At 43.9% G+C, this 25,996-nt stretch overlaps 1 protein-coding gene across 7 annotated transcripts in view; it reads right to left on the reverse strand.

Moving 5' to 3' along the window:
• The window catches only part of DCDC2C (doublecortin domain containing 2C), a 148,751-nt gene that overhangs the window by 52,972 nt on the left and 69,783 nt on the right, over positions 1-25,996 (reverse strand). For 4 of the 7 annotated variants that reach the window (XM_024242532.2, XM_054548434.1, XM_054548428.1 and 1 more), the window contains 2 exons: positions 18,758-18,826; positions 12,592-12,633 (listed from right to left, as the gene is read on the reverse strand). In XM_024242532.2, the coding sequence (XP_024098300.1) occupies positions 12,592-12,633; positions 18,758-18,826 (111 nt within the window). Of the gene's footprint in view, positions 1-9,331; positions 11,908-12,591; positions 12,634-18,757; positions 18,827-25,996 lie in introns of those variants that run through there. The other 3 variants (XM_054548432.2, XM_054548433.2, XM_054548430.2) reach the window with 3 other exon arrangements.

Below are 25,996 nucleotides of genomic sequence, written 5' to 3' on the forward strand. Positions count from 1 at the left end.
GGGAATAATGAATAAATTTTAAACACATACCTCCAATTATGTTAATACACACTAAGTTTTTCAGGATTTCAGAAGCTACCAAAGTTTGGAGTGGTCGGGATAGTTTCACAGAAAACATCAGACATAGGTGGCGACAATAAAGGTTTCAAACAGAGCAGTGACACAATTAAAGGGGAAAACACAGAAGAGTCACCTGCATGCAAGGGTACATGGAGTCAGAAGAGTGTGAAGCCAGGGGCTGACCCGCACCAGCCAGTGCTGAGGCCATGAGAAGGGAGAGGGAGGACGTGGTGCACTGGAAGGAGGAACCTGCAGAATGTCTGGCTGGAAACAGGTGTGCAGTGAAGGGAGGCACTGAATATCAGGCTCAGGCCTCGAGGGACGGAACAGCTGAGAGAACAAAGGTGCGATTGATGGAGAAGAGGAAGAAGGTGTCTGCTGGCTTAGGACACTGGACTTGAGATGAAGTAGCATCTTGAAATGGAAATGCAGAGGCACATAAAGTCCTAAGGTCAGACTGCATGCTGCAGAAGCAAAAATCAAAGGCACCAGAGGTTTCACTGAAGAGGGACTGAAATAGCATTTGGAAACAGAAGTGGGATAAACAAGACAACTGAGATTATTTTCAGAGCCTTCAGGGTAAACCCACCCACAAAGTGAAGCAGTGAGGAGGAGAACCCACTAAGACAGGACGCAAGGTCTGTGCTTGGGACTGGAGTCAAGACGGAGAAGCCAGCACTGAGATGTGAACAACGGTGTGTCACACTGAAGAATGAAGGAGTTTGAGTCCAACAGATGGACAAGCAGTATACAAAAACAAACAAACAAAAAAAACCCAGAGGTTACAAGGATAGAGTAAATAATGAAATCATCACTGAATTCAACCATTAAAGGTGAAAGGTTACAAGAAAGAAAGGCAACACGAGAATATCGGGGGTAAAGCCACATCTCAAGGGGCTGATGAGAAAATAGGGAGAAAGTAAAATTATTATATATCAATTATTGGCATGGAAAAGCAACTGAAAGAAATCTTCACATGGAACTAGTCACAAAGCAAATGACAATAACTATTTTAGGTCAATACATGAATACAGGTGGGGGAACAAGATGGTAGGTATATATGCTGGAAAGGCCAGGAACAGCTTTTCAAAGTGGATGATGCCTCTGCTGACTGGTGAGTAGAACCAAAGTCCTGAGAGAGAGGGGAAGACTCATGACACTAACAAGGCAGGATAGACAGAGGCCCAGGGACCCTTGAGAGCTGAGGAATGAAGACATTTGAGAGGAAAATGGAGATGGGTCATTTAGGAAAGAAGGATCTAACAGTTCCTCTTCCCCCAAAATTTATGTGTTGAAATCCTAACCCCTCAAGTGATGATATTAGAAGGCTGGGCCTTTGGAAGGGATCAGCCCCTTCTAGAAGAGACCCTAGAGAGCTGATTTGCCCCTTCCACCACATGAGGACACAGGAAGAAGCCATCATCTATTAACCAGGAAACAAGCCCTCCTCAGACTAAGCCTGCCAGCACCCTGATCTTGGACTTCCCAGCCTCCCAAACTGGAGGGAATACATTTCTGCTGTTTGTAAGCCTCCAACTCTATGGTATTCTGCTATAGCAGCCTATATTCAGTATCCCCAAGTGTTTTGCTATACACAAAACAAAGAGGAACTAGTTTACCTCCGGGGCTGAAAGAAGCCATCTAACTTAAAGGTTAACCACACCTGGAATGCTGAGCAAGAGGCCATCTCAACATCTTTCCAAGGCTGAAACAGTCAAACCTACACTGTTTGCATTTAAAGTCAAACCTACACTGTTTGCAGTATCTGACTTTCACCCCAGAGTTCAGAAAAATTGCCAGAAGGCATTGAAGGACAGCTTTTATTTACTTACAGCAACCCTGGGATTGGCTAAAGATAGATGAAAGGGATGGCATGGCAGCAGTTTATTTGGAGAATTGCCTTGAACAGCATCAAGGGCTTGGGGACTAAGCATGACTTTCTATGAACGACAAACCACACTCACTTCATCTCCACACAGGAAAAACAAATGACATCTTTCCTAGGGGAGTTCTTCTGAGTTGATCTCACATAGCATTTCCGTCAAGAACTTAGGAACATGACGTTGATGGGACACTGAGGTAGGAAAAGCTCAGCTGAAGCCCAAGAGTTCCTGCCTCCCCTTCAAGGAAGGGTCGACAAGGACAGCTGAACCTCAAAGTGGGCTACACCCAGTAGTGTCCCGTCAGCCCAGGGCTGGGAGCCCAGGGGTCCTGAGGGAGGCAGGGGGTATCTGGAGAACCGTGATCAGAAAAGGAGACACACTGAGCAGAGCAGGGTCAGCACGCACACTGCAGGGAAAGGGAGGCAGCTCAGCCTTGGCGGAGTCTGTAAGCTCCCAGTACAGAAGCCAAGGAGCAGTTAACAGGGAGCCCACAAGCTCCGGCTCTGTGCTGGGCTCTGGGCCAGGGGCCACCCAGGCCAAGACTCTGATGCTAAGTAGACACAGCTTTCCACAGGGATTTGATCCCTTTTGTCCTAAACATATAAATACAACTGTCATTTTTCTACTGATGTGTTACAGTTTTAGAGATTTTTTCTTCTTAATTTCTGATTCATAAACATTAAGAAATGTGTTCTACTTCTAATATTTTCTCTTGTCATTTCTCAAACAATGACAACAGCTAATGATGACTGAGTTCTTCCTTTGTGCCCAGCACTCACCATGGATTCATCTTATGCACCCCTCCCAGCAGCCCTTCAGGGTGCTGTCACCCTTGAAGAATGAGAAAGCCACGGCCTGGGACAGGTTACATACATAGGTCACAGAGCCAGGGAGCGGCACAGACCTGCTCTCGCCCTGCTCTGCAATACCTCTGTCCACAACCTGGTACTCAAGGATATCAGCAAGAGCTTGAAGAACTCCTCCTTCAGTGAGTCCTGCTGGGATGTGATACTGTTGTTGAAAGTGAACTGTTTTCATTCTGTGAATGTAAATGCTATCACCACCATCCTCATCTCACACACGACTTCCCAAAAGGTGGTTGTGGATTCCTGGGGGTCTATAGAACCTCCCAGGGATCAGTGAAGTTGAAACTATGCTCATCATAGTACTAAGAGTCATTTGCCTCTTTCCCTGTGTGGCATTTGCATTGATGCTACAAAAACAACATCAGGTAAAACTATGGGTGCTTGAGGACTAATCAAAGCCGCTGCTCCCAGCCGTACTCACTGCCACCAAATCACTCACTTCAACACACTTGCAGTGTTTGAGAAAATGCCAATGTCACTTAAAATGGGTCCTTCATGAAGGAATGAAAATTATGAATGTTATTCAACACTGACCTTGAGCACATGACCTTTGTAATATCCTGTGTAAGGAAATGAGAAGAACTTGTGAAGCACTTCTGGTGCACATTGAAGCCACATGATTATCTCAAGAAAAAGCACTTACGTGATTGTGCACATTGCAAGCTGAACTAGACACTTGTTTCATGGAACTACTTTACTTGAAAGAATAAGTAACCTACAAACTATAGTTACTAATTCTTGGGGAGCTGGCAGGCATTTTCTCAAAATGAGGCTATTATGTCTATAAAAACAACTGATAGTATTTGGGTTGAACAATAAAATTTGAGCATTCAAAAAACTTCAGATTTGCAAAGCATGCACATGTGTTTGACAGTGTCACAATACTAAAAGTCTTTTCTAAAGATGTTGATGAAAATATTAATGTATGTGATTTTTTAAGTATTGTATAATTAAATGTGTCATACATTTGCATAACTCATTGAACATTTGCGTAACTCAAGGAACCAATGTTTTCCAAATGACCAATGCATCGTGTTGTAAAATGCTGCATGGGTAAAAATGCATTCAAAGTGCAGAATATAACAACAGATTTTAATGTAACAGGGAGTAAAAAATTCATTGATAGGGGTTCTGATTCCACATTGTAACTAACCTTTAAGAAACTATCACTTGTCAAGTTTTGGTGTAGTACCAAAGAATATCCATAATTATCAACAAAGTCTATTCAAATATTCCTCTCTTTTTCAAGTATATATTTATGTGAGATTCTTATACATCACAAGCAAAAACAGAAAGATTGCATTAAAAACATGCTTCAAGCCCCCTTGCCTATGACCTGGCCTCTGCCCCCACACCTACCACCTTTCTGCACAGCCTCTTGTCTCTGAGGAGCGCAGCAGCCTAGACGCAGTGACCTGGTCTACACCTTGCTGCGTCTCACTGTGTCTGAACCTGGCATAGAGTGTGGCATGCCTGATAGACACTGGATGCCTGCTATTTGGAATTCATTTAAAACATTTCTATTGTAACAGAGAAATGACCGAACATTTTTAAATTACAGTATTGATATTAGCAAAGAGACACTTCCATTTCCCCTCCATTCATACAAAAGCACTGGAGAGGAATAATTTCCAGTGGTGTTTCTGGCTCAGAATTGTAAGATCCCACAGACTCAGTCCATTCTGCTGATAGACGGCGGGACAGGGAGCCAGCCCGTCTGGCACAGGCGCATTTGTCAGCTGCAGGTGCACAGAGTATGTGACACATATTTGGACAGTAGTGACAAAGTCATGTGGCAAGGACGCTGCACAGGCTTCAGATGCAGAAGGTGGCACTGAAGGACATTTAGGAGCATTTTCGCCCATCCCAAGTATACAGACGGCTTGTTAAGTTCATATGCAATCTGTGCCTACAATATTTACCAGTTTGTGAAATGTATTCTTAAGTGTAAATCAAGGTGTAAATTTGCGTTTGGGTATACTGCAACTTTTTTTAAGGCCTGTCTTTTTCTATTCATTCTATTTACAAACAGGAAATGTGAGTTTGTATTTATGGAACTCTTTTTTGCAACGCCATGGATGCCCCTCCTTCAAAGATCAATAAAGACAAATCCTGAAGATGAACAAACAAGAAACAAATGCCTTGCCTTGAACGGAAATTATACAGCCTTATGGATGGAATCTCCACGCAATCTGAACGGCGAATCTCAGTTCTGAGTTACAACTCCCAGCTGCTTCTCACATTAGCTTTGTCTTGGGGAAAAGCTGCCAGGTTCCCTGAAGATATGAAGAAAAAAGGCCCCTGAACAATCTCATTTGTCAATTCAAAGTGCCTGTGGACTTTCAAGTCCCTTTCCTCTTCACGTTTAATTTTCTTTCCTTAAATTACTCATCGGAGAAGACACATTTTTTTCTCCAAAATACGGCTGTCAATTTAGGGTAACCAAGTAATAAATTCCCCTAAAAGTACCCTCGCAGAGTGTGGTGTAGGCAGCCAATAAGGATTTCTCATTAATCCTTCCCAGAAATGAAAATTTGAAATGTTACTTTTTGTGTCCAAAATTTATATTTACAACCATGTCTATGTTACCACAACCTAAACTCCAGCTTATTTGGTACCTTGCAGAAACATCATAAATTGACTATATATAAAAAATTATAATTTGAAATAATTCATATATTTTAAAGTTACAGATAGCATCTCTATAACTCATGGGGAAAACCAAGTAAATACAAACAAAATACTTTCTTTTTGTGACTACAATGGCTTGTGCGTTACGTGGTCATATTTTAATAAACACCTGCCAACCTGAGGCCAACAGAAGTAAGACAAGGGGCCACTCGTGGAGAACAGAAATGGAATCTGAAGCCCCAGACGCCAGGGGCTGGATGCACAGCTCAGAGAAGACCATCCAGCTGAACTAGCAGGGACTGTTTCTGTTTTCCCCGGGGCCTATCCCTGCTGCTTAGGCATTACAAGGCAGGCATCAAGTTCTACGAACTACTTTAATGACCTCTCACCCCACAGGAGATACCTATACTGACACTTTTAATTAAGTTTGCTCACAGCAAAATCCCATCACTGTTCTTTGTCTATGTCATAGCAGATGGCCCAAAGTAAGAATTTTGTCTATCTGCTTAAAACCAATTTTCTGTAACAGATAATATTGTGGATAACTGGTGAATTTAAAAAAATGAATTAATAAATGAATGGCCAGACAAAGGCTACTGAGTAATTGGGTGCTTCCTGAACACCCGGCTTCATCTCACCTCCTTTCCTTTTCACTGTCAAGGTCAAAAATAAGTTAGAACATACCAGAGGGACAGAGAATGCCCTGTGGCGGTGTGTCATGAGAGCACTGCCTGGATCCTGCACTCTGCCCAGAGGGCAGCTTAGAGGGGAAGACATTCTGCCAGCGGGAGGGGAGGAAGGGTGCTGGCCCAGCCCTGGCATGGCACCCAGGCCACTGCAAACAACACAGTGCTGGAGAGGTGTGAGGGTCATCAGGCCTCCAGGGGAGCTGGGAAGCAAATCCAAGTCCACTGGGGAGAGGGAAAGAGGATAAGAATTTGAGTCCTCAGCCTAGCAACCAGGAGGAAAGTAGGGAAGCTTCCAAGATGGAAGGCGAGGCGGCGAAAACTGACCTGCATCCGCTGATCTTTGTTCACTTGCTACTTCTCCGGGCTAGACTGGAACCATTTCATTTCCTTCTTCAGCACCCTAGTTGTGATTTCTAAAATTGTCATGAATACAACAAAACTGCTTCCATGGAGCCCACCATACGAAAAGGCAGATTGGTTCATCCGTGACTGTCTCTTATAAAACGCCAAGGCAATACCTTGTGTTTTATTAATGAAGAGCATTGCCCAGAGCATCTTTTTTGTTTTTAAGTGAAAATCTTTCTCCTATTATTTGAGTCCAAATGAATCTCCTATGTATAGAGGGATACAAGCTTTCTACTTCTAGAACCACAAAATTTTCTTTTTTTTTTTGAGACAGAGTCTCGCTCTGTCACCCAGGCTGGAGTGCAGTGGCGAGATCTTGGCTCCTGCAAGCTCTGCCTCGTGGGTTCACGCCATTCTCCTGCATCAGCCTTCCGAGTAGCTGGGACTACAGGTGCCCACTACCATGCCTGGTTCATTTTTTTAATATTTTTAGTAGAGACGGGGTTGCGCCGTGTTAGCCAGGATGGTCTCGATCTCCTGACCTCGTGATCTGTCCTCCTTGGCCTCCCAAAGTGCTGGGATTACAGGCGTGAGCCACCGCGCCCGGCCTAGAACCACATAATTTTCTAAAAGTTTCATTGCTTAATATTTCACCACGATCCCACTTAGTATTACTAATGACCTTACACTTCACGTTTGAGACTCCAATGTTGATCATTATTGACCTTGTCTCTTAGAGAAACAATAAAAGACTTAGCTGTGGTGATGGAGTGGTATCAACATAATAAAGAGAAAAAACAGTAAAGATACTGGGCAGGCAATTAATTTTAAAAATCAATTAATGAATCAATGCCATTTTCATTTTGTTGCAAAAATCCTGAGTCAGAGATAATGCGGGATCCTGGTTTTATTGGCATTTCTGGCAATGTTAATTAAATGAAAACCCTCCACTGATTGACTGAGAAAGCACACAAGGAGAGGAAATGATTATTATGGATCTGTGGATGCATTTCCCTTCAGTAAGACGCTGAAATGGTGTTTTCATCAGTAGCTGCAGGCGATGGAAAATGGCTGACGTTCTGAGCTTAGCATGTCTTAAGCATGTTAAATCACTTAAATATTATTTATGTCAATTGATATAAACCACCACTTTGATCATTTAAAGAGGCTGCACTGTTTTATCACTTGTCTAATAGCTAGTAGCACATCAACTACTCACTTTTTTCACCTGCTCTCATCTGGGGCATTCTGGGTAAACACTGGCAGAAGGCGCACAGTTTCTCAGCTTCCACAGAGCACCTGAAGCACGAGGAGCCTCCTTGGGAAGACCTATCTCCTTCAAGACCCTTCGTCAGTCTGGTGGATTTCAATCCTCAATGAATTTCTAAGCACACTATGATTTGGGGTACAGTAATAAAGACAAGAAGACTAAAAAGCAAAATAGACATGACTTTTTGTTGTAAGAAAATAAGCACACAACAGCACATAACATTAATCAATCATAGATAACTCCTGTTCTATAACTACTGTTCTGAAGTTACCCACTGTGTCCTATTTTCTTATGTTCTTGTCATTATGACTCCACCCAAAGTCAAAAATTTCCTAGTTTTCAACAACATGAAACATCAAAGCCTAAAAGCCACAAGAGGATCAAACCTCTCTTTCTTTAATCCTAGAATGCCCAGGCTTAGTTAAGAAATTCTGAGCAATCAGTACCTGGACAGGGAAGGAGGAGACATATAAGCAGAAGATGTGCTCCATACATAAAGTGAGCATTTAGTAGGAAAAATTAACCATCCAATGGAAAGTTGTTGAAAACTTGAATGCAAACACAAAATAACTTGGGGGATAATTGGAAAAAGGCAAAGTATTTGAAAATGACATGATTATAATTGCATGCTTCCTGAAGGATGACAGCATTAAGAGATGACCAGAATGGGTAACAGTTTCTTGAGAGAGGTGACCCACAGAACAATTAGAGGCATGGCATTAGAAAAAGAGTGAAAGATCAAGTCATAAATATAAATAAATACAGTATAAAGTTGAGCATGATGAGAATTGGTACTATTTACTGTAAGGCATTTCTTCAAGAGAAGCACAGGAGCCAGTCCTCAGTTCAAAGGAAGTCTGGAAATTGGGCAGGAAAAGGGTCTCTGGATTCCACGTGGAGTTTTGCGCGGTGCTTGGCAGTTTTTCACTCTTGTTTCTCCAATGGGCTAAAATATAAATGCTTCAAAGGCAGACAAAACCCACTATTTTTCTATCACATTGAAAACATTTGGCCAGGCAGAGTCGCTCACGTCTGTAATCCCAGCACTTTGGGAGGCTGAGGTGGGTGGACCACTTGAGGTCAGGAGTTCAAGATCAGCCTGGCCAACATGGTGAAACCCTTCTCTACTAAAAATACAAAAAAAAAAAAAAGTTAGCTGGGTATGGTGGCACACGTGCCATGCCTGTAATCCCAGCTACTCAGTTAGCTGAAGCATGAGATCTTTTGAACATGGGAGGCGGAGCTTGCAGGTGACAGAGGGAGACCCTGGCTCACAAAAAGAAAGAGAGAGAGAGAGAGGGAGGGTTGGGGGGAGAGAGGGAGGGTTGGGGGGAGGGAGGGAGGGAAAGCAGAAAGGGAGGAAGGGAGGAAGAGAGGGAAGAAAGGAAGAAAGGGAAACGGAAGAAAGGAAGAAAAACATTTAACAAAGGATGTTAACAGGCTTTGAATGTTGCCTCCAACATGCATTTAAAAGGACTTTGCTTTGATATGATCATGCATAACATTGTCATGAAACTTACAAAGTACACCTTTAAAAGATGATAGATAGACCATTTCACAAATCAATGACTATAAATACTAAAAATCTTATGTTAGGTACTTTTTTTTAACTAATAGCACATTTATTGTTGATCAAAATTATACTTGAGTTTTGAAGCCTTTGGGGGAAAAAATGTCACAATTATCTTCTTATACACGTTGCACCTGGAACTTGTCACTACGGCATCCTGTCGGGCTGCTTGGCCGTCGGAAGTGATCGATACGTTCATATTATAATCTATGATGCAAAAACACAAAATGAAAACAGCAAACTACACACCCAGTGTATTCGGAATGCTCTTTGTGGGTGTTATATTTCAGAAAGTTACTATCTGTCCAATACAGGATGGAAGTAGGATAGTTCAACATCTAGACTCATGATTTAAAATTGTAGTTTACATTTTAAAATCTATTAGTGGATAATTATGCAATCTGTTTACTTTTCTTCTCTTAAATCTATTTTTCACTATCGTCAAAAAAAATAGCCAATGAGAAATCAAATTGAATATTTGTTGCAGAAGAAAAAATAAAACTTCCTTTTTAAATTCTGATTTGAGATCAAATATTCAGAGCAGATGACATCCAGGAAGCAACACTTGCAACATAGATCTGGAAAAATTCCTCGTAAGTACATGATGCCTGTTGTTTTGTTGTTGCTGTTTTTAAAGTGAATGGCAGCTCTGCTCAAAAACGTTTAAATCTATTTCAAATAAATAAAATCAATATACTGAGAAAAAAACCTAAAACATTGAAAATATCCTCAATACTGATTCATAGTATTTCTTAAAATAGAATTTTCTATTATTTGACAAGTTCCAACCCTCTTAATACTCTACACAAAAAGTAAATTTAAAATGGAAAACAGTCCTGAAGAACATGCACAAAAGTGAGAACAGACTCTGAGCAGAGGAATTCAGGGTTTTCACTTTCTCATTTTTTTCTTATCTGCATTTTCTAATAAGTCTACAACCAACATAAATTGTTTATAGTTTAACAAAGTATTCTTAATTTTAAAACTAGTGTGAGGTATCAAAGGAGAAAATTTCATTTAAAAATATAATTAAAGTCGACTGTAAGTAAGGCATTGTGCATGCCCGATGCTGAGAAAAGGGCAAATACAAGTAAAATCTCATTCCTTCTTTTAAAGACTTTAGACCTCCATTGGAGTCATGATTAAATTAGAGAATAACAGTAACAACAGTAGATAGCATTTATCCCCAGACCACTGAGTAAGGAAAAGGCACTTTTAAATACTTCTAATCTTTACACTCATTTCACAAGTTGGAAATTATCTCGCTTTCACAGATAAGGAAACCGAGGCTCAGAGAAATGAAACTATTTGTGCACAGTTTGCATGTGGCCAAATTTGCATTATTTTCATTCCATTATGTTTGGTAAAATATTCCCTTTAAAAGAGTAACCTGTGTGCCAAACAAGTGATAAATGCTCCAAAGAATTACTTGACATTCAAACCAGATATTATTTTCCTTCAGGGACATCACTATGAACACACATTAGTTTTCCCAGTCACGTGCAGTTAGGTTGGCTGCAGAGAGTTCCAGAGGATGAATGCCACATAACAAATGGATTACACTGATTTCAACAAGGCAGTTAAGAGTGGGGAAAACCAAGTGTCTGATTTCAAGCTGAGGAACAAAAACTTTCATTATCTAGCTCAAGCACAAATAATATAAACACTATTTTAAACATAGATATGTTATACTTTTCAGGAACTTTCCAATCCATTGTCTCATTGATTCTTGAAAAGTAAACCTATAAATATGTAAAATGCTTGTTGATTGAATCAATCAAGTTACTTAACAAAGGACACCTAGCAAGTTAGTGGAAAAGCTAAAACAGGAATTCAGTGCTCTTCCAGTCACAAGGCTGCCTGCACACCCACACAAGAGGCTTCGTGCACAGGCAGGACACACCCGCACCAGAGGCTCCATGCACAGGCGGGACACATCTGCACGAGAGGCTCTGTGCATGAGGGGACACACCCACACCAGAGGCTTCGTGCACAGGCGGGACACATCGCATGAGAGGTTCAGTGCATGAGGGGACACACCCACACCAGAGGCTCCGGGCACAGGCAGGAGACACCTACACGAGAGGCTCCGTGCACAGGCAGGACACACCCACATGAGAGGCCCCGTGCACAGGTGGGACACACCCACACCAGAGGATCCGTGCACAGGCGGGACACATCTGCATGGGAGGCTCAGCGCACGGTGGGGACACATCCACACCAGAGGCTCTGTGCATAGGCAGGACGCAGCTCACACGTGTTCCCCTCCCCCATAATATGGTCAGGAATATTTTGCAAGTCAGCTATTTCCAACAATAAGAATAAAAGTAGTAATGCTAAGCAGACTTTACATATATTCTCTCCTGGAGGTTGATTTTGTTATAAACAATTGGACAGACAAACTTTGAATAGAGGAGGAAACTGAGGCAATCAGGTTTTAAGTACATCCGGCAGGTCCCGGAGCAGCCAAGGCCAGGCAGAGCTGATTCAAGTCCCCGAGGTGTGCAGACGCTGGCTTCGGTTAGGTTAACCTCCCCAAGTGTCATCACTCAGGGCTCACGTCCTTTGCGGAGTGCTGAGGTGTCTAGGAAAACTAAAGACTAAATAAATGAAACTTAACACATTCAGACAAAAATCACTGTCATCACTTAGTCATCTACCAACTCAGGATGAGAACTCAGTCCCTCTGAGGACAGAACTATTGCTGACGGCAGGGAGAGCAGCACTTCTAGGGGGAAGCACCCTCCGCTGCCAGGTGGGGTCCGCTGCCAGATGGGGTCCCCGGCCCAGCTACACATCCGCTTTCCCCAGGGCTGTGAGCACCCCACTCCCTTGCCCTCGCCAGGCAAACACATCCATCCTTAGCTTCATGGCTGGCGTCTGAAGGTGCAGCTTTTATGACTGCCCGGAAAACCTAAGTGAGTGACTACAGGTGTAGCTGGCAGATAATTCAAACGCATTTTCCAGGTTTTCCAGGCAGTCATAAAAGCTGCACCTTCAGACGCCAGCCACGTGCTGCCCTAGAGCGCTTTTTACTCCTGGTTCTTATTTGCCCTTCCCGAGGATCCATCCACCCATGTCAAAGGCCATGATTGCGCTTCTTTTCCTCCAAGTTTGTTTTCTAACTCTGGAAAACAGAGCTAAGGTGTATGACAGAGGCATAAAAGTTATATTCCTAAAAAGCACCTGACAAGATTTGGGGATCCATGGATTCTCTTGTTAGGTCTGTCTTCGGAATAGAAAACGCAAAACTACAGCATTTGTTGTTGATACAAACCTTTCTTTCAACGTCTTCACAAAGACTTGCATCTTCTTTATCCTAGTATGAAAAAACAAATACAGGAATCAACTATCACAAGGATGTTGTAAAATAAATCCTTAATCTCCCCCGCCTCTACTCAGCTTCTCGGGGAGGTCAAATTCTTTCTCATAAACATCATTCAGGAGCTTGGCGTAAAGCCTCAAGCCTCATCCTCACTATCGACTCACTGCTCTGTTCCTCCTACTTCCTTCCATTTTGTTTCCCATTCTAAATTCTTTGTTTTTATGTACATCTTTTTGATCATTCTTATGCAAAAGACAGCATGTCATACCTGTATTCTCTGTTGCACTTTTTTTTTCACTTAATATAACATCTTAGAGCTCCCATCCTTCTGTTATATGAGTCTATCTAATTATTTTCACTGCTGTATTGTATTCCATTCTACTGGTAAAACATAAGTTAATCAACCAACCCGATGGATGAAGGTTGCATTTGTTTCTATTAATAGTCATTAATATATTGTAATATATTAATATTTTTATATTAATATAACATGCACAGGATGCTCTTGGAGGAAGAGAAAATCATCACCCCAAAATCAGAGTCAATCTCCCTCTCTCTCTTTATTGAATATTAATATAACAAATATTAATAGTTGTTAATTAATATATTTGTAAGATATTCCTAGCTATCATAATAATGGTTAAAAAAAGTGCAGAAGATATTCCTAGCGATGATAATAATGGTTTTAAAAAAAAGTGCAGATTTAATTTTAATAGAAAGAGCAAAAACTCTTTTCCAAAGGGCTGCATTGATTTATACATGACCCTAATAAGAAGCATTGCTGCTTTTCTGTATCTATATTAACATAAAAATATAGCATTCAATTATCTGCAAGAGGGATATTGTAAAACAAATCCCTAACCTGGATTTATTAAGCACTCGACATTGTCAATCTGATTTAACAACAAAAAAAACCTCATTTTTATTATTTGCATTTCTTTAATTAGGAATGATATGGACATATTTCCTTATGTCTTTTGGAAATTTGTATTCTTCTTTGTGAATTTCCTGTTTGTCTTATTTGCCTTTCTTTTTATTGGGCTTTGTGTTAATGATTTATGAGACTTGTGTAAATCAAGAAAATTTGATTTGTATTGCAAATATTTTCTTCCTTATTTTGTTTAGCTTTTGACTTTATGAAATTTTCCAAAGAGAAAAGTTTGATTTTCATATAGATAAACACTAAGGCTTTGGAGATAATTACTTCTTCTGATATAGCCTTTTGAGACTCACTGAATATCCACCTTCATCTTTAGTCCCCTCTACTGGGGCCACACTCAGCTCCTGCTTGGCCACACTCCAGCCTCAGGCCAGAGGCCTTGCGATGCCCCATGCTACCTCCACTGCCACACACTGGTCGCCTGATATCTTCCAGAGTCTCTATCAAGCTCAAGATCAATTACTCCTGTGTGCAAGGTGATACGAAAGGCACTAACGATGACACCAAAATGAATTAAGTCGAGACTCTTCCTTCAGAAAATGTAAATCACTCAGAAGAGACAGGAGACATACACAAACAGCTCTAATTAAAGCCAAACTGTGCTTTGGACGGCGTAGGAAGGACAAACAAAATACTAGTGGAGGTTAGTGGAGGAAGAGATGCTCCCTGCGGAAGAAGGATCCAGAGAGCCGTAAGGACGAGGCTGGCTCTGCAGCGAGCCCTGGAAGTGAGTGACAGCTGGAAAGGCAGAGGTGCAGCAGGCATCAGGCACAGCTCTGGAGAGGCCAGAACGTGCACGGTATGCTCTTGGAGGAAGAGAAAGTCATAACCCCAAATCAGAGTCAATCTCCCACTCCCTCTTCCTGTCCCTCTCTCTCTTTATTGAATACACAAAATTACCCATGAAATTTTTATACAGCTTTTTCAAAAGTATGAAACACTTAAATACTATTTGAAAGGTTGATAATTGAGAATCAGAGAAAAACCTGAGTCACACAATACCCGACCACTCCTATGCATAACCCTTCTCTAAAGTGTCCCTCCAGAGCTGGCTACAGACCGCACGGAGATAGTTCCAAGGATAGGAAGCTCGTGTCATCCTTGGAGAGAGCCCTGAGTACGTGGCCCATGGATACATTTTTTGGCATTGCCATTCATACTTTCCATCTTGCTTTGGAAAGGGATTGAACCTTTTCAAAACCATTACACATTGCTTTACAGACTTTGAAGGTAGCATAAATTAAAAAGTGCTGCTTGCACATAAGATGTTTTAGAACCAATGAGTACAAACAAATCAAGCACTAAGAACTGGAGAAGGCAAGGCACGCTGGCTCACGCCTGTAATCCCAGCACTTGGGGAGGCCGAGGTGGGTGGATCATGAGGTCAGGAGATCTAGACCATCCTGGCTATCACAGTGAAACCCCGTCTCTACTAAAAATACAAAAAATTGGCTAGGTGTGGTGGCGGGTCCCTGTAGTCCCAGCTACTCGGGAGGCTGAGGCAGGAGAATGGCGTGAACCCGGGAGGTGGAGCTTGCAGTGAGCTGAGATAGCGCCACTGCACTCCAGCCTGGGCGACAGAGCAAGACTCTGTCTCAAAAAAAAAAAAAAAAAAGAGAAAATTCCAGTGGTCCAATGTTAAAACATTCCATTTTTAAGGATGAAAAAAAAGTTATTACAGTGCCCAATATCGTCAGAATTGTAGTGACTGTATAATTAACATGTTTAAAGTATTCTGAGAATCAGGAAGTGTCATCCAAAAGCACGGTTCTATTTTTGCTTTTGATTTTGATTGCTCCCACTTCTACGCTATTAACATACATAATTATAAAATAAATGCAGCCTGGGCTGTGGTGTGAGGAGGATCCCATCATAGTACTTGCATCTGAACAGCTTCTTCAGGCTGGGATTGTTTTAAGCGCTTCAAATGACAACACAGTTGGGGCTAGGCAAAGCAAGGAACAGGGAGTTAGCGCAGGATGGGGAGCTGGCACAGAGTTTCGGTGTGAGGAGATGAAAAGGTGTTGGAACCAGACTGTGGCCGTGACTGTGCAACATGGAGAAGGTGATTAATGCTGCTGAACTGCACGTTGAAAATGGTTAAATGGCAAATTGTATTTATATGTTACCACAAAAATCATTTGTATTTTACCACAAAAATAACACGTTTGTGATCAAGCATCAGAAATCTTTTCTACATATAGTAGTAATAGTTGTTGTTTTTCTTTCCAGACAGGAACTCTCTCTGTCACCCAGGCTGGAGTGGCACAATTGTAGCTCACTGCAGCCTCGACCTCCCGGGCCCAAGCGATCCTCTCACCTCAGCCTCCCAAGGAGCTGGGACTACAGGTGCACACCACTGCACCTGGCTACCTTTTTTTATTTCGCTAATTTTTTTGTAGAAACAGGGTCTCACAATGTTTCCCAGGCTGTTCTCAAACTACTGGCCTCAACTGATCCTCCTGCCTTAGCTGCCCAAATTGCCAGGATTACAGGCATGAGCTGCTGTGCCTGAACAACACATATTTACAAATGAAGTTTATGTCTTCTTACAACTTTGCAAGGTAATTAGCATTTTACTCCAGGATTACGTATTTAAGTAACTTCATCATAGGCAACTGAAAGCAAATCCGCAGATATTTATTAAACACCTACTGTATATAAGACACTGAATGATACATAAGTTGACAGGGCACAATCTCGGTCTTTGAGGAGGTCAAGCCAGCAATCGTATGCCTAAAAACTTTAATATAATCAATATCAAATAAACGTCATATGATTAATTTGTCAAATGAATGTACAAATGAAATGCCAAGTGAACTACCGTTCATTGAGAGCAGGGTTAGCTCACAGTGGCCTATTGGCCAGGAAGGGCTAATTGAGCCCTGCTTCTTTTTAATTGTTATTACAGCTATTATAATGCATATAAAACGCTTGCTCTTCTTGAGCCCTCAAAAACATGGGCCAAATTTTAGGGCCAATTACCTTCAACCCCATGGGTTGCTTCCCATCAACAAAGTTTTGTTTCAGTCACGTTAGAAGCAAAGATGGAGCTGTTATAACTGAAACTCTTGAGCCATCCTGCACCCCTTGAAGCAGTAGATGATGCCAACGAAGCAACAGTATCTACGAGGGACACAGTGTGAAGCCTGATACAGAAAATACCTCTTCCCGGAAGTTATATATAAATAACCAGCATGGTTCACTGGAAGAAGAAAACACATCCTTTGGAATCGCTCAAAACGGGCTTCAAATCCAAGCCCCCATCACCTCCTGCGTGACGCCGACAAGCTACCTAAACTCCCCATCTCATTGTTTTTAATCTTGTTTATTCTGCCTTCCTTAAAGATCGACTGTGCAGTGGAGATGGGACCGGGTATGTGGGAATGGCTGCGCAGTGCCTGGTGCACGGTGAAGCTCGGGATGTCTTCGTTTGCTCTCCCTGGCCTGTCTCCCGTCATTAATGCTCAGGCAAGAGAACCAAGGATCCTTGGCCCGGATACCTGAGGACTAGGTGCTTGGGTTTGCCATTGAATTCCAGTGATAGTGCTTACATTAAGAAAGACATTTTGATTCACTCTAAGAAATTAAATCTGCTACTGGCTGTTATCAAGTCACTAATATGCATGGATCCCTGCAGCAGCCTGAGTAGATTTCCGTAACAAGTCAGTTAAGCACAGATGACAAATTCAACCACCAGTGTGCACAAGGCATTGAGGAGAGAGCATAAACTCACTGCAGTCAGAAGGCCTGGGTTATATCGCTATTGAAATATGCCATTCACATAATAGCACCCTCTCCTTGAGGGTAAGCAAGGTAAGCCAGTGGCTTGTTTGCCCCTCTTAGCCTAGTGCTCTAAGACAAACGTCTGCACTCTCACTCCTGCTCTCAGAACACACTCTTACCCTCGACGGAGGGTGCCAAAGAAATAAAAAACTGTCTTTGCTCTTCATCTGACAGTCTTCCCTACTCATCCAGATACAGACAGGATACCTTTCCACAATTATCCAGGAATATGAGGAAGGAAGAATGAGCTGTTTTACAAGTGTATTCTCTTTGACTGTCTGTTTTAGATCAGAAGCTGCTTTGGTGTTTTCTAAAAAATCTGCACTAACTTCCTGAGGACCCATATCCCTTCCAACAAACACCGGTTCCAAGTTGTGTCAAGCACCGGGGGTGACCTGCATGGCTCCAGCACCCTCGCACAAGCTCCCTAGGGGCCACCCCTCTCCTTTCTTCGAGGTGGCAGCCAGAAAGCTGCAGGGCAAGTTTAAGAGCAAAAAAAAGTGACTGCTGGCAGGGCTGTGACTGTCCCCGCCTGTTTACAGCCCTGGAGGATAAACTCAGACTGCATCTCCCAGACTCAATGAATCCAGGAGCTCATTACACAGCCTCCTGTGCGACGATCAATTTACACAGCTTCCTGACTGCAGCCAAACTTTTAAAAACAAGAGACAACCTTGAAACAAAAATAAAGATCCACAGACAGAATTCTGAAAACAAACTTCTCAAAGTACACTTCTTAGCTAAAAATGATACATTTAAAGTAAATTCTGTTTTCCCGATACACATATTTTATGTGGACGATAAGTTGCATAATCTCATAGAGGACCACAGACACACACTCCCTGCCTGGAGGAAGTTTCCAGAACATCCAGATAGGAAGAACAGTGAGCAAGAACCCACACTGCCAAGCGTCCTGCACTGGCTTCCACTGCCATCTGCACATGGGCACCGCACGCCCTCACCCTCGTGCTCCCCGGCAGGACCGGCTACTGATACCACACCACAAACCACACCAGTCAGCGCCCCAGGTGTCCACTCCACACAGCCACCTGCAAGCCTGCTGCCTTCCTTCACCTCCCTGAACGTTCCCTGCTAAAAGTACATCTTGAAACTTGCTGGGGGAAAAGTTTTTAGGTTTGTGACTAGAAGTACAGTGCAAAGTAATTAGGACAAGTGTAGATGCAATTAAAATGACTCATATGATTGTCTGGCACAGGAAACCTGATCGTGTCCACGGCTGCCTGAGAAATGCACTCGCTTCCAGTTCCGTGCTGGCTTGTGTTTTGGAACCAACTTGTGATCTTGGATCCTTTCACCACCAAACATGAGCTCTGTTCAACGTGTCAGGTGCCTTAGATCCAAGCCATTAAACACAAAATAAAATGAACTCACCTTGTTGCCCTCAAAATCAGGGGTGTTCTCATGTATCTCTTCATCTTCTTTAACTATCTCAGCTTGCCTCTGGGGAGAAAATACACCACATTTTATCAACTACTTATGTGGAACTCCTTTAAGAAAATCAGAGAGCACGTGAAATAGTGTGACCTTCTAGACCACTTCTATGGGTAGAGCTGGGGAAGTCACTGCAGTTTCTCCAGATACAGAATGGCATCCACTCTGCATTTTTGTGTTTGGCTCCACCAGGAAAATGTCAACCTGCTTGGTAAAATTGCTGGAGAAACCTCTTTCTTATAAGGAGTGGCGTGGGCGCTCCAGAGACCTCTGGTCAGCAGGTGCTTTTGTAATTCTCGGGGCACCATGAGGACCCCACCCAGGGCCCTCTGCTCCCTGGTCAGCAGATGCCCTCCACAGCCTGCCTGACCTCACTCCTCATATAGCAGTGGGTTCTCACTCTCCATGGTTATTTCCTAGTTTTCATGGCACAATGGCAGAAGACAAGGAACTGTCCTAATCTGTGTCCTGGAGCCTCTCTCTGCTCTTGGGGAAAAGCATGTGGTTCTGTGGCCAAAGAAAAGACTCTCCAGGACCAACTTCCTTTATATTTCTGCAGCAGTCAGGACAGGCTGATGAGGCTGCAATAACAAGTCAACCAAGTGTGCATGCTGTACACGCGCGGCAGCTGGCCAGGGGGTGTCCCATCCCCACAGCCACTCAGGAAACCCACTGGTGGAGGCCCCGGCGCCTCCTGTTTCCTGACTGCAAAGTAAGAGAAGATGCGGTGTGGGTGCTGCACACGCGCGGCAGCTGGCCGGGGGGAGTCCCGTCCACACAGCCACTCAGGAAACCCACTGATGGAGGCCCCGGTGCCCCCTGTTTCCTGACTGCAAAGGAAGAGAAGATGCGGTGTGGGTGCTGCACACACACGGCAGCTGGCCGGGGGGTGTCCCATCCACACAGCCACTCAGGAAACCCACTGGTGGAGGCCCCAGCGCCTCCTGTTTCCTGACTGCAAAGGAAGAGAAGATGCAGTGTAGGAAATCAAACAATAACAAGCCAATCAAGCATGCATGCTGCACATGCGTGGCAGCTGGCCAGGGGGTGTCCCGTCCCCACAGCCACTCAGGAAACCCACTGATGGAGGCCCCAGCGCCCCCTGTTTCCTGATTGCAAAGGAAGAGAAGATGCTGTGTGGGAAATCACACACTGGCTCTTCATGCACCTGCCTGGAACCACTCACCTGTCATCAGGGAAAGCAGGTGGCATGGCCACCCTGAGTCACAGTGGGTAGAGAAGTGAATTCTCACTGTGTCACTAGAGCAAAAGAAATGCCATTAGTAATGAGCCATAAAGACCCAACGGCTCCTGCCAGCTGACCTTGACTGTGCAAGAACAGGGTTCCGAGGCAAGGCAGACGTGTAGGTAAGTCTTCAGTATGGCCGACCCCATCAGCCCAGACCTCAGACCTTCTGAAAACTCAGACCTAGCCTGTATGAGCATTATCTTCCTATAGCTTATGTAGAAAAGCAGTCGCGATGAATAAAACTCTATGGGGAATGCTCAAACCACATAAAAAAATAAGCTGTGTAAAAACACATTATTTTAAAGAATAATCAACATAATGTCAATCAAAAACATGTTATTTTAAAGAATAGTCAATGTGATGTCAATCATTGATTCATTCATCTATTCAGCAAGTATATAGAGGACACCCACCATACTGAATACCACAATGCCAGAAGACACAAGTGATTATGAGTACAAACAAACAAGGCCCTCAAGAAGTCGAGAGTCTTATAGGGAAGACAGATATTAATTAAATAGTCACACAAACAAAACAACTGTGGCAGGTGCTACAAGGAGAGGTACATGGAGCAGAAAGAGAATGTAATAGTATTTAACATATATGGGAAAGCAACAAAGATATCTTCTGGTAATTGACTATTAATGTAAAATCTGAAGGATGAAACAATGTTAATATATAAAAACAGATGGGAAAACATGCCTGGCGCATGGAGCAGCATGTGCACAGCCCTGTTGCAGGAAGAAGTGCCGAGCTTCAGAGTTGCTGGGGGTCAGTGCATGAAAAGCAGGAGTGACAGCAGCAATCTAACCAAAAGAGGATGCTAAGTGGGACCAGAGAGATGGTAACACAGGCAGAGAGATTCCAGACACATTTAGGAGGTAAAACTACGGAGTCCAAGATGATCTGGATACAGAAGGGTTGAAGAGGTCAGTCTCAGGAATACCTCTTCCGTTTCTCTTTTGTCTTACTGAATGGATCTGGGTGTCATTCATGCAGAGAAGAAGGCTTGAGGACAGGGGAAGGAGACCATGAGTTGCATTCTCACTCTGCTGAGCTTCAATGTCTTAGGACATCTACAGGAGGTGTTAATTCAGCAGATGTGTATATGTTCCTTGAGGTCACACACACTGACGCTGGGGTGATACAGAATTTTATATCACATAGAGAGGACATCCAGAGTGAGAGGAGAAGATGCCCTACCCCTCATCCTTGCTGAACACCAGCATCTGATGGCCTGTGAGATGACCAGAAGCCTAAGAGAAGGACAACGAGTGGCCAGAGGGAAAAGGAAGTCAGGAGTCTCATTTGATGAGATTATCTTGCCAAAGGAAGAGGGCATTGCCAGGAAAAGAGAGTGGCCGGGAGCACCAATGGGTGGTGAAAGTCCTGTGCGACGAGAACTGGGGAATGTGTTGGGTTTGGTGGCATGGAGCGGAAGAGCTGTTTTGTGCCACTACGGGCAGAAGCCTGAAGAGGTAAAGAAGAGGGGAGAAGATGGAGAAAGTGAGAAGACACCACTGCCTGCAGATCAGCTCCACACATGAGGGGAGAGAGACACACTCAGAGAGGACTGAGACCAAGAAAGAGTTGTTGTTACTCATAACAAGAGTGTTTTCAGCGTGCTCATATGCCAGCCAGGACTTGGGCATGGGAGAAGCTGAAGACACCAAGGAGGGAGAGAGAATTATTAAGCAGTTGATGACATACAGTCCTGAGAGGCTCTGAGCAGGACAGGATCCAGCATCTGGGAGGAGGGGAGATATGGGTAGGAGAGGATGGACCTCTCCTTCTATGATGAAGAGGGGGTAGATGGCACAGATTAAACATCCTGTACCCTGACAGCTGCCTAGCTCACAGCCAGAGCTGCCTAGCCCACAGCCACAGCTGCCTAGCCCACAGCCACAGCTGCCTAGCTCAGAGCCACTCCCTACCCTGTTCCTCACCAAAAAAAAAACATTCAGCCAGGCGCAGTGGCTCATGCCTGTAATCCCAGCACTTTGGGAGGCTGAGGCAGGTGAATCACCTGAGGTCCAGAGTTTGAGACCAGCCTGAATAACATGGTGAAACACTGTCTCTACTAAATACAAAAAATTAGCCAGGCATGGTGGTGCATGCCTGTAATTCCAGCTACTTGGGAGGCTGAGGCAGGAGAATTGCTTGAACTGGGAGGTGGAGGTTGCAGTGAGCTGAGATTGTGCCACTGTACTCCACCCTGGGCAACAAGAGCAAAACTCCAGCTCACAAAAAAAAAAAATCAAAAATTCAAACTTTTTTCAAATACTATTCATACATTTCAGGGGAGCCTGAATCCCTTTCCAGACACGAGAAGTAAAGGCTGATTCCTCTAAACCACCCAAGGTCAATCGCCTCTCCCTGGCTAGGGACAAGACAGGCATAGACACGCGGCAGCTTTCAGAGGGGTCCCTGGGAAAGCCTTTCCTCACCGTTTAAACGGTGCAGTCTCTCTACTCTCCCCAGCATTCCATGTCTTAGTGTGCCAGCCACAGCAGACTGCCACCTTGAGATCATGAGGAGACAAGCCCAAGGCCAAAGGTGAAGGCTTGGAGGGAGGCAGTGGAAGAATGGGGTGCCCAGCCACTCCCCGAGGCTCGAGGGGGCCAACCCCAGAGCCTCTCCCACACAGAAGGCTCGAGTCCTTCTGTTACGTGACCTGATAAACGTTCCTGATTGTTTAAACCACTTCTCTTGAAGTTTCCTGTTCCTTACAGCCAAAACATCCTTACAGATATAGTAGCTAATTATACTTTTAATTTATTCATCAAAGCCAACACCCCAAGGATCTGGTTGGCCTCCGTCTGAGTTACTCTACACAGATAAAAGTGCCAAAGCCTAAAGCTTCATTAGGTTTTTTCCAATTAAACAATTCACAGATTACCCAAGTTTAGATTGACCTTCTCCTAATTAGTCCCAATTATTTTGGTTTCTCTTTGGTTGGTGACTTATTCTTATCTCTTTCTCTGGAGGGAAATGCATTACACCCCTGGGAGGCACAATGCAGGGGGCACTGCCCTAGTTGCTATTTGAGAATCCAAGGAAAGATACTCTTCTTTTGCACTGACTCTTTGAGACTGTCTAAAAATAACCAGATTTTAGAAGAGAAGAAATGGACCCAATCCTTTGTGATTTCAGTCAAACCATGCTTCTCGCGCATCAGCTGAAGACCTGGGGTTTGCACAGCCTACTTACCACCTGGGGAAGGATGAAGCAGCCTGCTCTACTAAAATGGAATTGGCTGTGTTCAGAGTAAATTCTAGACTGTTCCCCCAAGAAAGGAATCACAGGTGAGTGTCCTGGACCTGGCAGGGTTTCCAATTGTACACATTTGTCCACCTTCTTAAAGTAGTTACAAAACTAAATATAATCTTATCACTGGAAGAAGACCTTGCTTTTGTAAAAATGTAGTACTTAAATCAGAATTTCAACATTAATGTTTTAACATCTGGGTGCCTTTTTTGCACAGATTGTAAGAAAATTGTTCCTTAACATTGGGGTAAAATGATTCGAGACTTTAGTGTAAAAATTCACTGCTCTCTGAGAATGAAAGATTATCAGGCAGCAGGCACACAGGCCACGCACCCCCGCCCATCTACAAATTCCCTCTGCTGATGGAGATGGTGGGGGAGGGGTGGATGCCAAAGGGATACATTATCTGCTATTATAACCAAAGATTAAAAAACTTTGAAAATAAATTATAATTTCTTAAAAATAAAAACTCAAGAAAGGAGGGAATGCAGCCTAGGAGGGAAAAAAAACAGAGAGTCGTTAAAGACTGGCGATAATTCACGCCACAATCACCAGTGAATCGCCTTCTCTCTGACAGCCGGCCACGCCCCACAGCTTCCACCCCGAAACCCTGTCCCTCTTGCTCCCATTGCAATTCCCACAAGCTAAGCCTTCCGTCCTATTCACAACCACTTAGTTCAGGACAAATGAGTTTCAGTGACTCTGAAGCTTCCCACTTTTATGACCCAGGTAACTGACATCACTGGATTAACTCAAGTTACCGCTTCCCTAATGCAGAACCCCAATCTTGATTCTCTCATGAGCCACAGATGAGCACCCACAGAACTCTGTGAGGGTCTCCTTGTCAAGTTTGTGCTACAAGAATGAGCTTTCAAAACAGCCAGGAGCCTTGAGACACCAGTGTGAACCTCCTAACACCTGCCCATAAGCCAGGGGCTCTGCAGAAATCCCTGTGTCCGTTGATAGAGACCCAAGTGACAGAAGCTGGAGGACAGAAAAGTGACTTGTATGATTAAAAGTATGTGTTGTTTTGTGAGTAAATTAATAAGAAAACAATTAAAGGCTGAACAAAAAAAATGAGAACATTCTAGAAATCCAAGTACAGGTCAAAATGCACAATGAACACTCATCTTGCATTGTTAGGAAGACCAACACCCAGTGACCCCAACGACCTGGCTTACCAGCTGAGCCTCTGACCCTCCCTGCTCACATTCAGTGAGGCCGTGCTCCATTCTGTCCTCCCCTGCACAGCTACAAGATGTTCCAGAACTGACTAACAAGTACTGGGAGAAGCTCCTAGATACTGGAATAAAGGAAAGGTGACAGCAAAGGGGGCTGCGGAGTCAAAGTCTTATTTATCATCACAAATTGTAAAGGTCATATGAGGCCCCTCCACAGGGGCCAAGGACGGGCCACATCCTTCATTTCTCCTAACCTGACAATGGGAGTTTAGTAACAGATATTGAAGGTGTCACAGGAAAATCGAAGCATCCTCCCACATTGGACATCCTCCATGGATGCTCAGATGCTGTGCTGTTAGTGTCACTGACCACGAAGCGATGGCCTGGGATTTGGAGGACTCTGCATTCATGAGGTTCCCTTCTTCAACCTAGAAGGCTTGACTCCAAATTCATACATTTACTAGTCGGGATGTTATATTTTGTAATATTTTATCTTTATGGTGCCACTACACTGGAGAAAGCATAATACTGCAGACACAATGAGAAACAGCATGTGAGACGCTCAGGCTAACCCACAAAGTTAAAATCAATTACTCAAAAACAGGAGACAGTATTCCAGATTACTAAAGAAGTCAGCACCATCAAGGCATAATATTAGGGCCAAACCGTCCTTCACTAATGGCCTGGAAAGTTCTCATGACATGGATATATGCACCTTTCCTGTGTCCATGGGGATGCCAGTCACCCTGACTCAGAGCCAAGAGCCTGCCCAGCAGGCAGCACAGGCGCAGAGTGGGACCGGACAGCCAGCCACCCTTGCGCAAGTTCTCCAGGCTCAGCCCACTCAGACGCAACCACCCACCCAGTCCATGACTGTCCCAGGAACAGAGGGTCTGCACAAACCACATCCTATGTTCCTGCTCCACAGGAAAGAAGGAGGTCCTTGGACAACCGCACACAGGCAAGGCCTCAACTGTGTGTCATGAAGAGTCCTAGCAAGAAAAGGTTCGTGGGCAAATAATTAGAATTAACCAAAAACTTATACATAATTTTAACTCTAGGACTTCTCTGAAACAATACACTCATGTGCACCATGATTCCCCCAAGGAGATATGAGAGCGGCGCTTCCCACGTGTGCATTTTCAAAGATGCAGAACGCAGTTTGGGCAACACCGCTCTGTCTACACGGCCTGAGCTTCATGCCTTGCCTCTGTTGATCAAGCGCATGGGATTTTCTTGTATCCACTTCTGGCAGATTTCATAAGCTTTTGTGACACACCTGCTGCATGTCAGGACCCGGCGAGTGGGAGACAAGGCGAGGCAACGTCCTCCCCGGGTGTGCGCGTCAGGACCCGGCCAGTGGGAGACAAGGTGAGGCAACGTCCTCCCCGGGTGTGCTGTGCAGGAAGGTTCCTCCCGGCACTCAGCTGTCCCCAGCACCCCAGCTGACAGCCGCTCTTTCTGCTCTTGCCACGCACGGAG

The sequence above is a fragment of the Pongo abelii genome, chromosome 12 (assembly GCF_028885655.2).
Source record: "Pongo abelii isolate AG06213 chromosome 12, NHGRI_mPonAbe1-v2.0_pri, whole genome shotgun sequence".
In the NCBI taxonomy this organism is placed as follows: Eukaryota; Metazoa; Chordata; class Mammalia; order Primates; family Hominidae; genus Pongo; species Pongo abelii.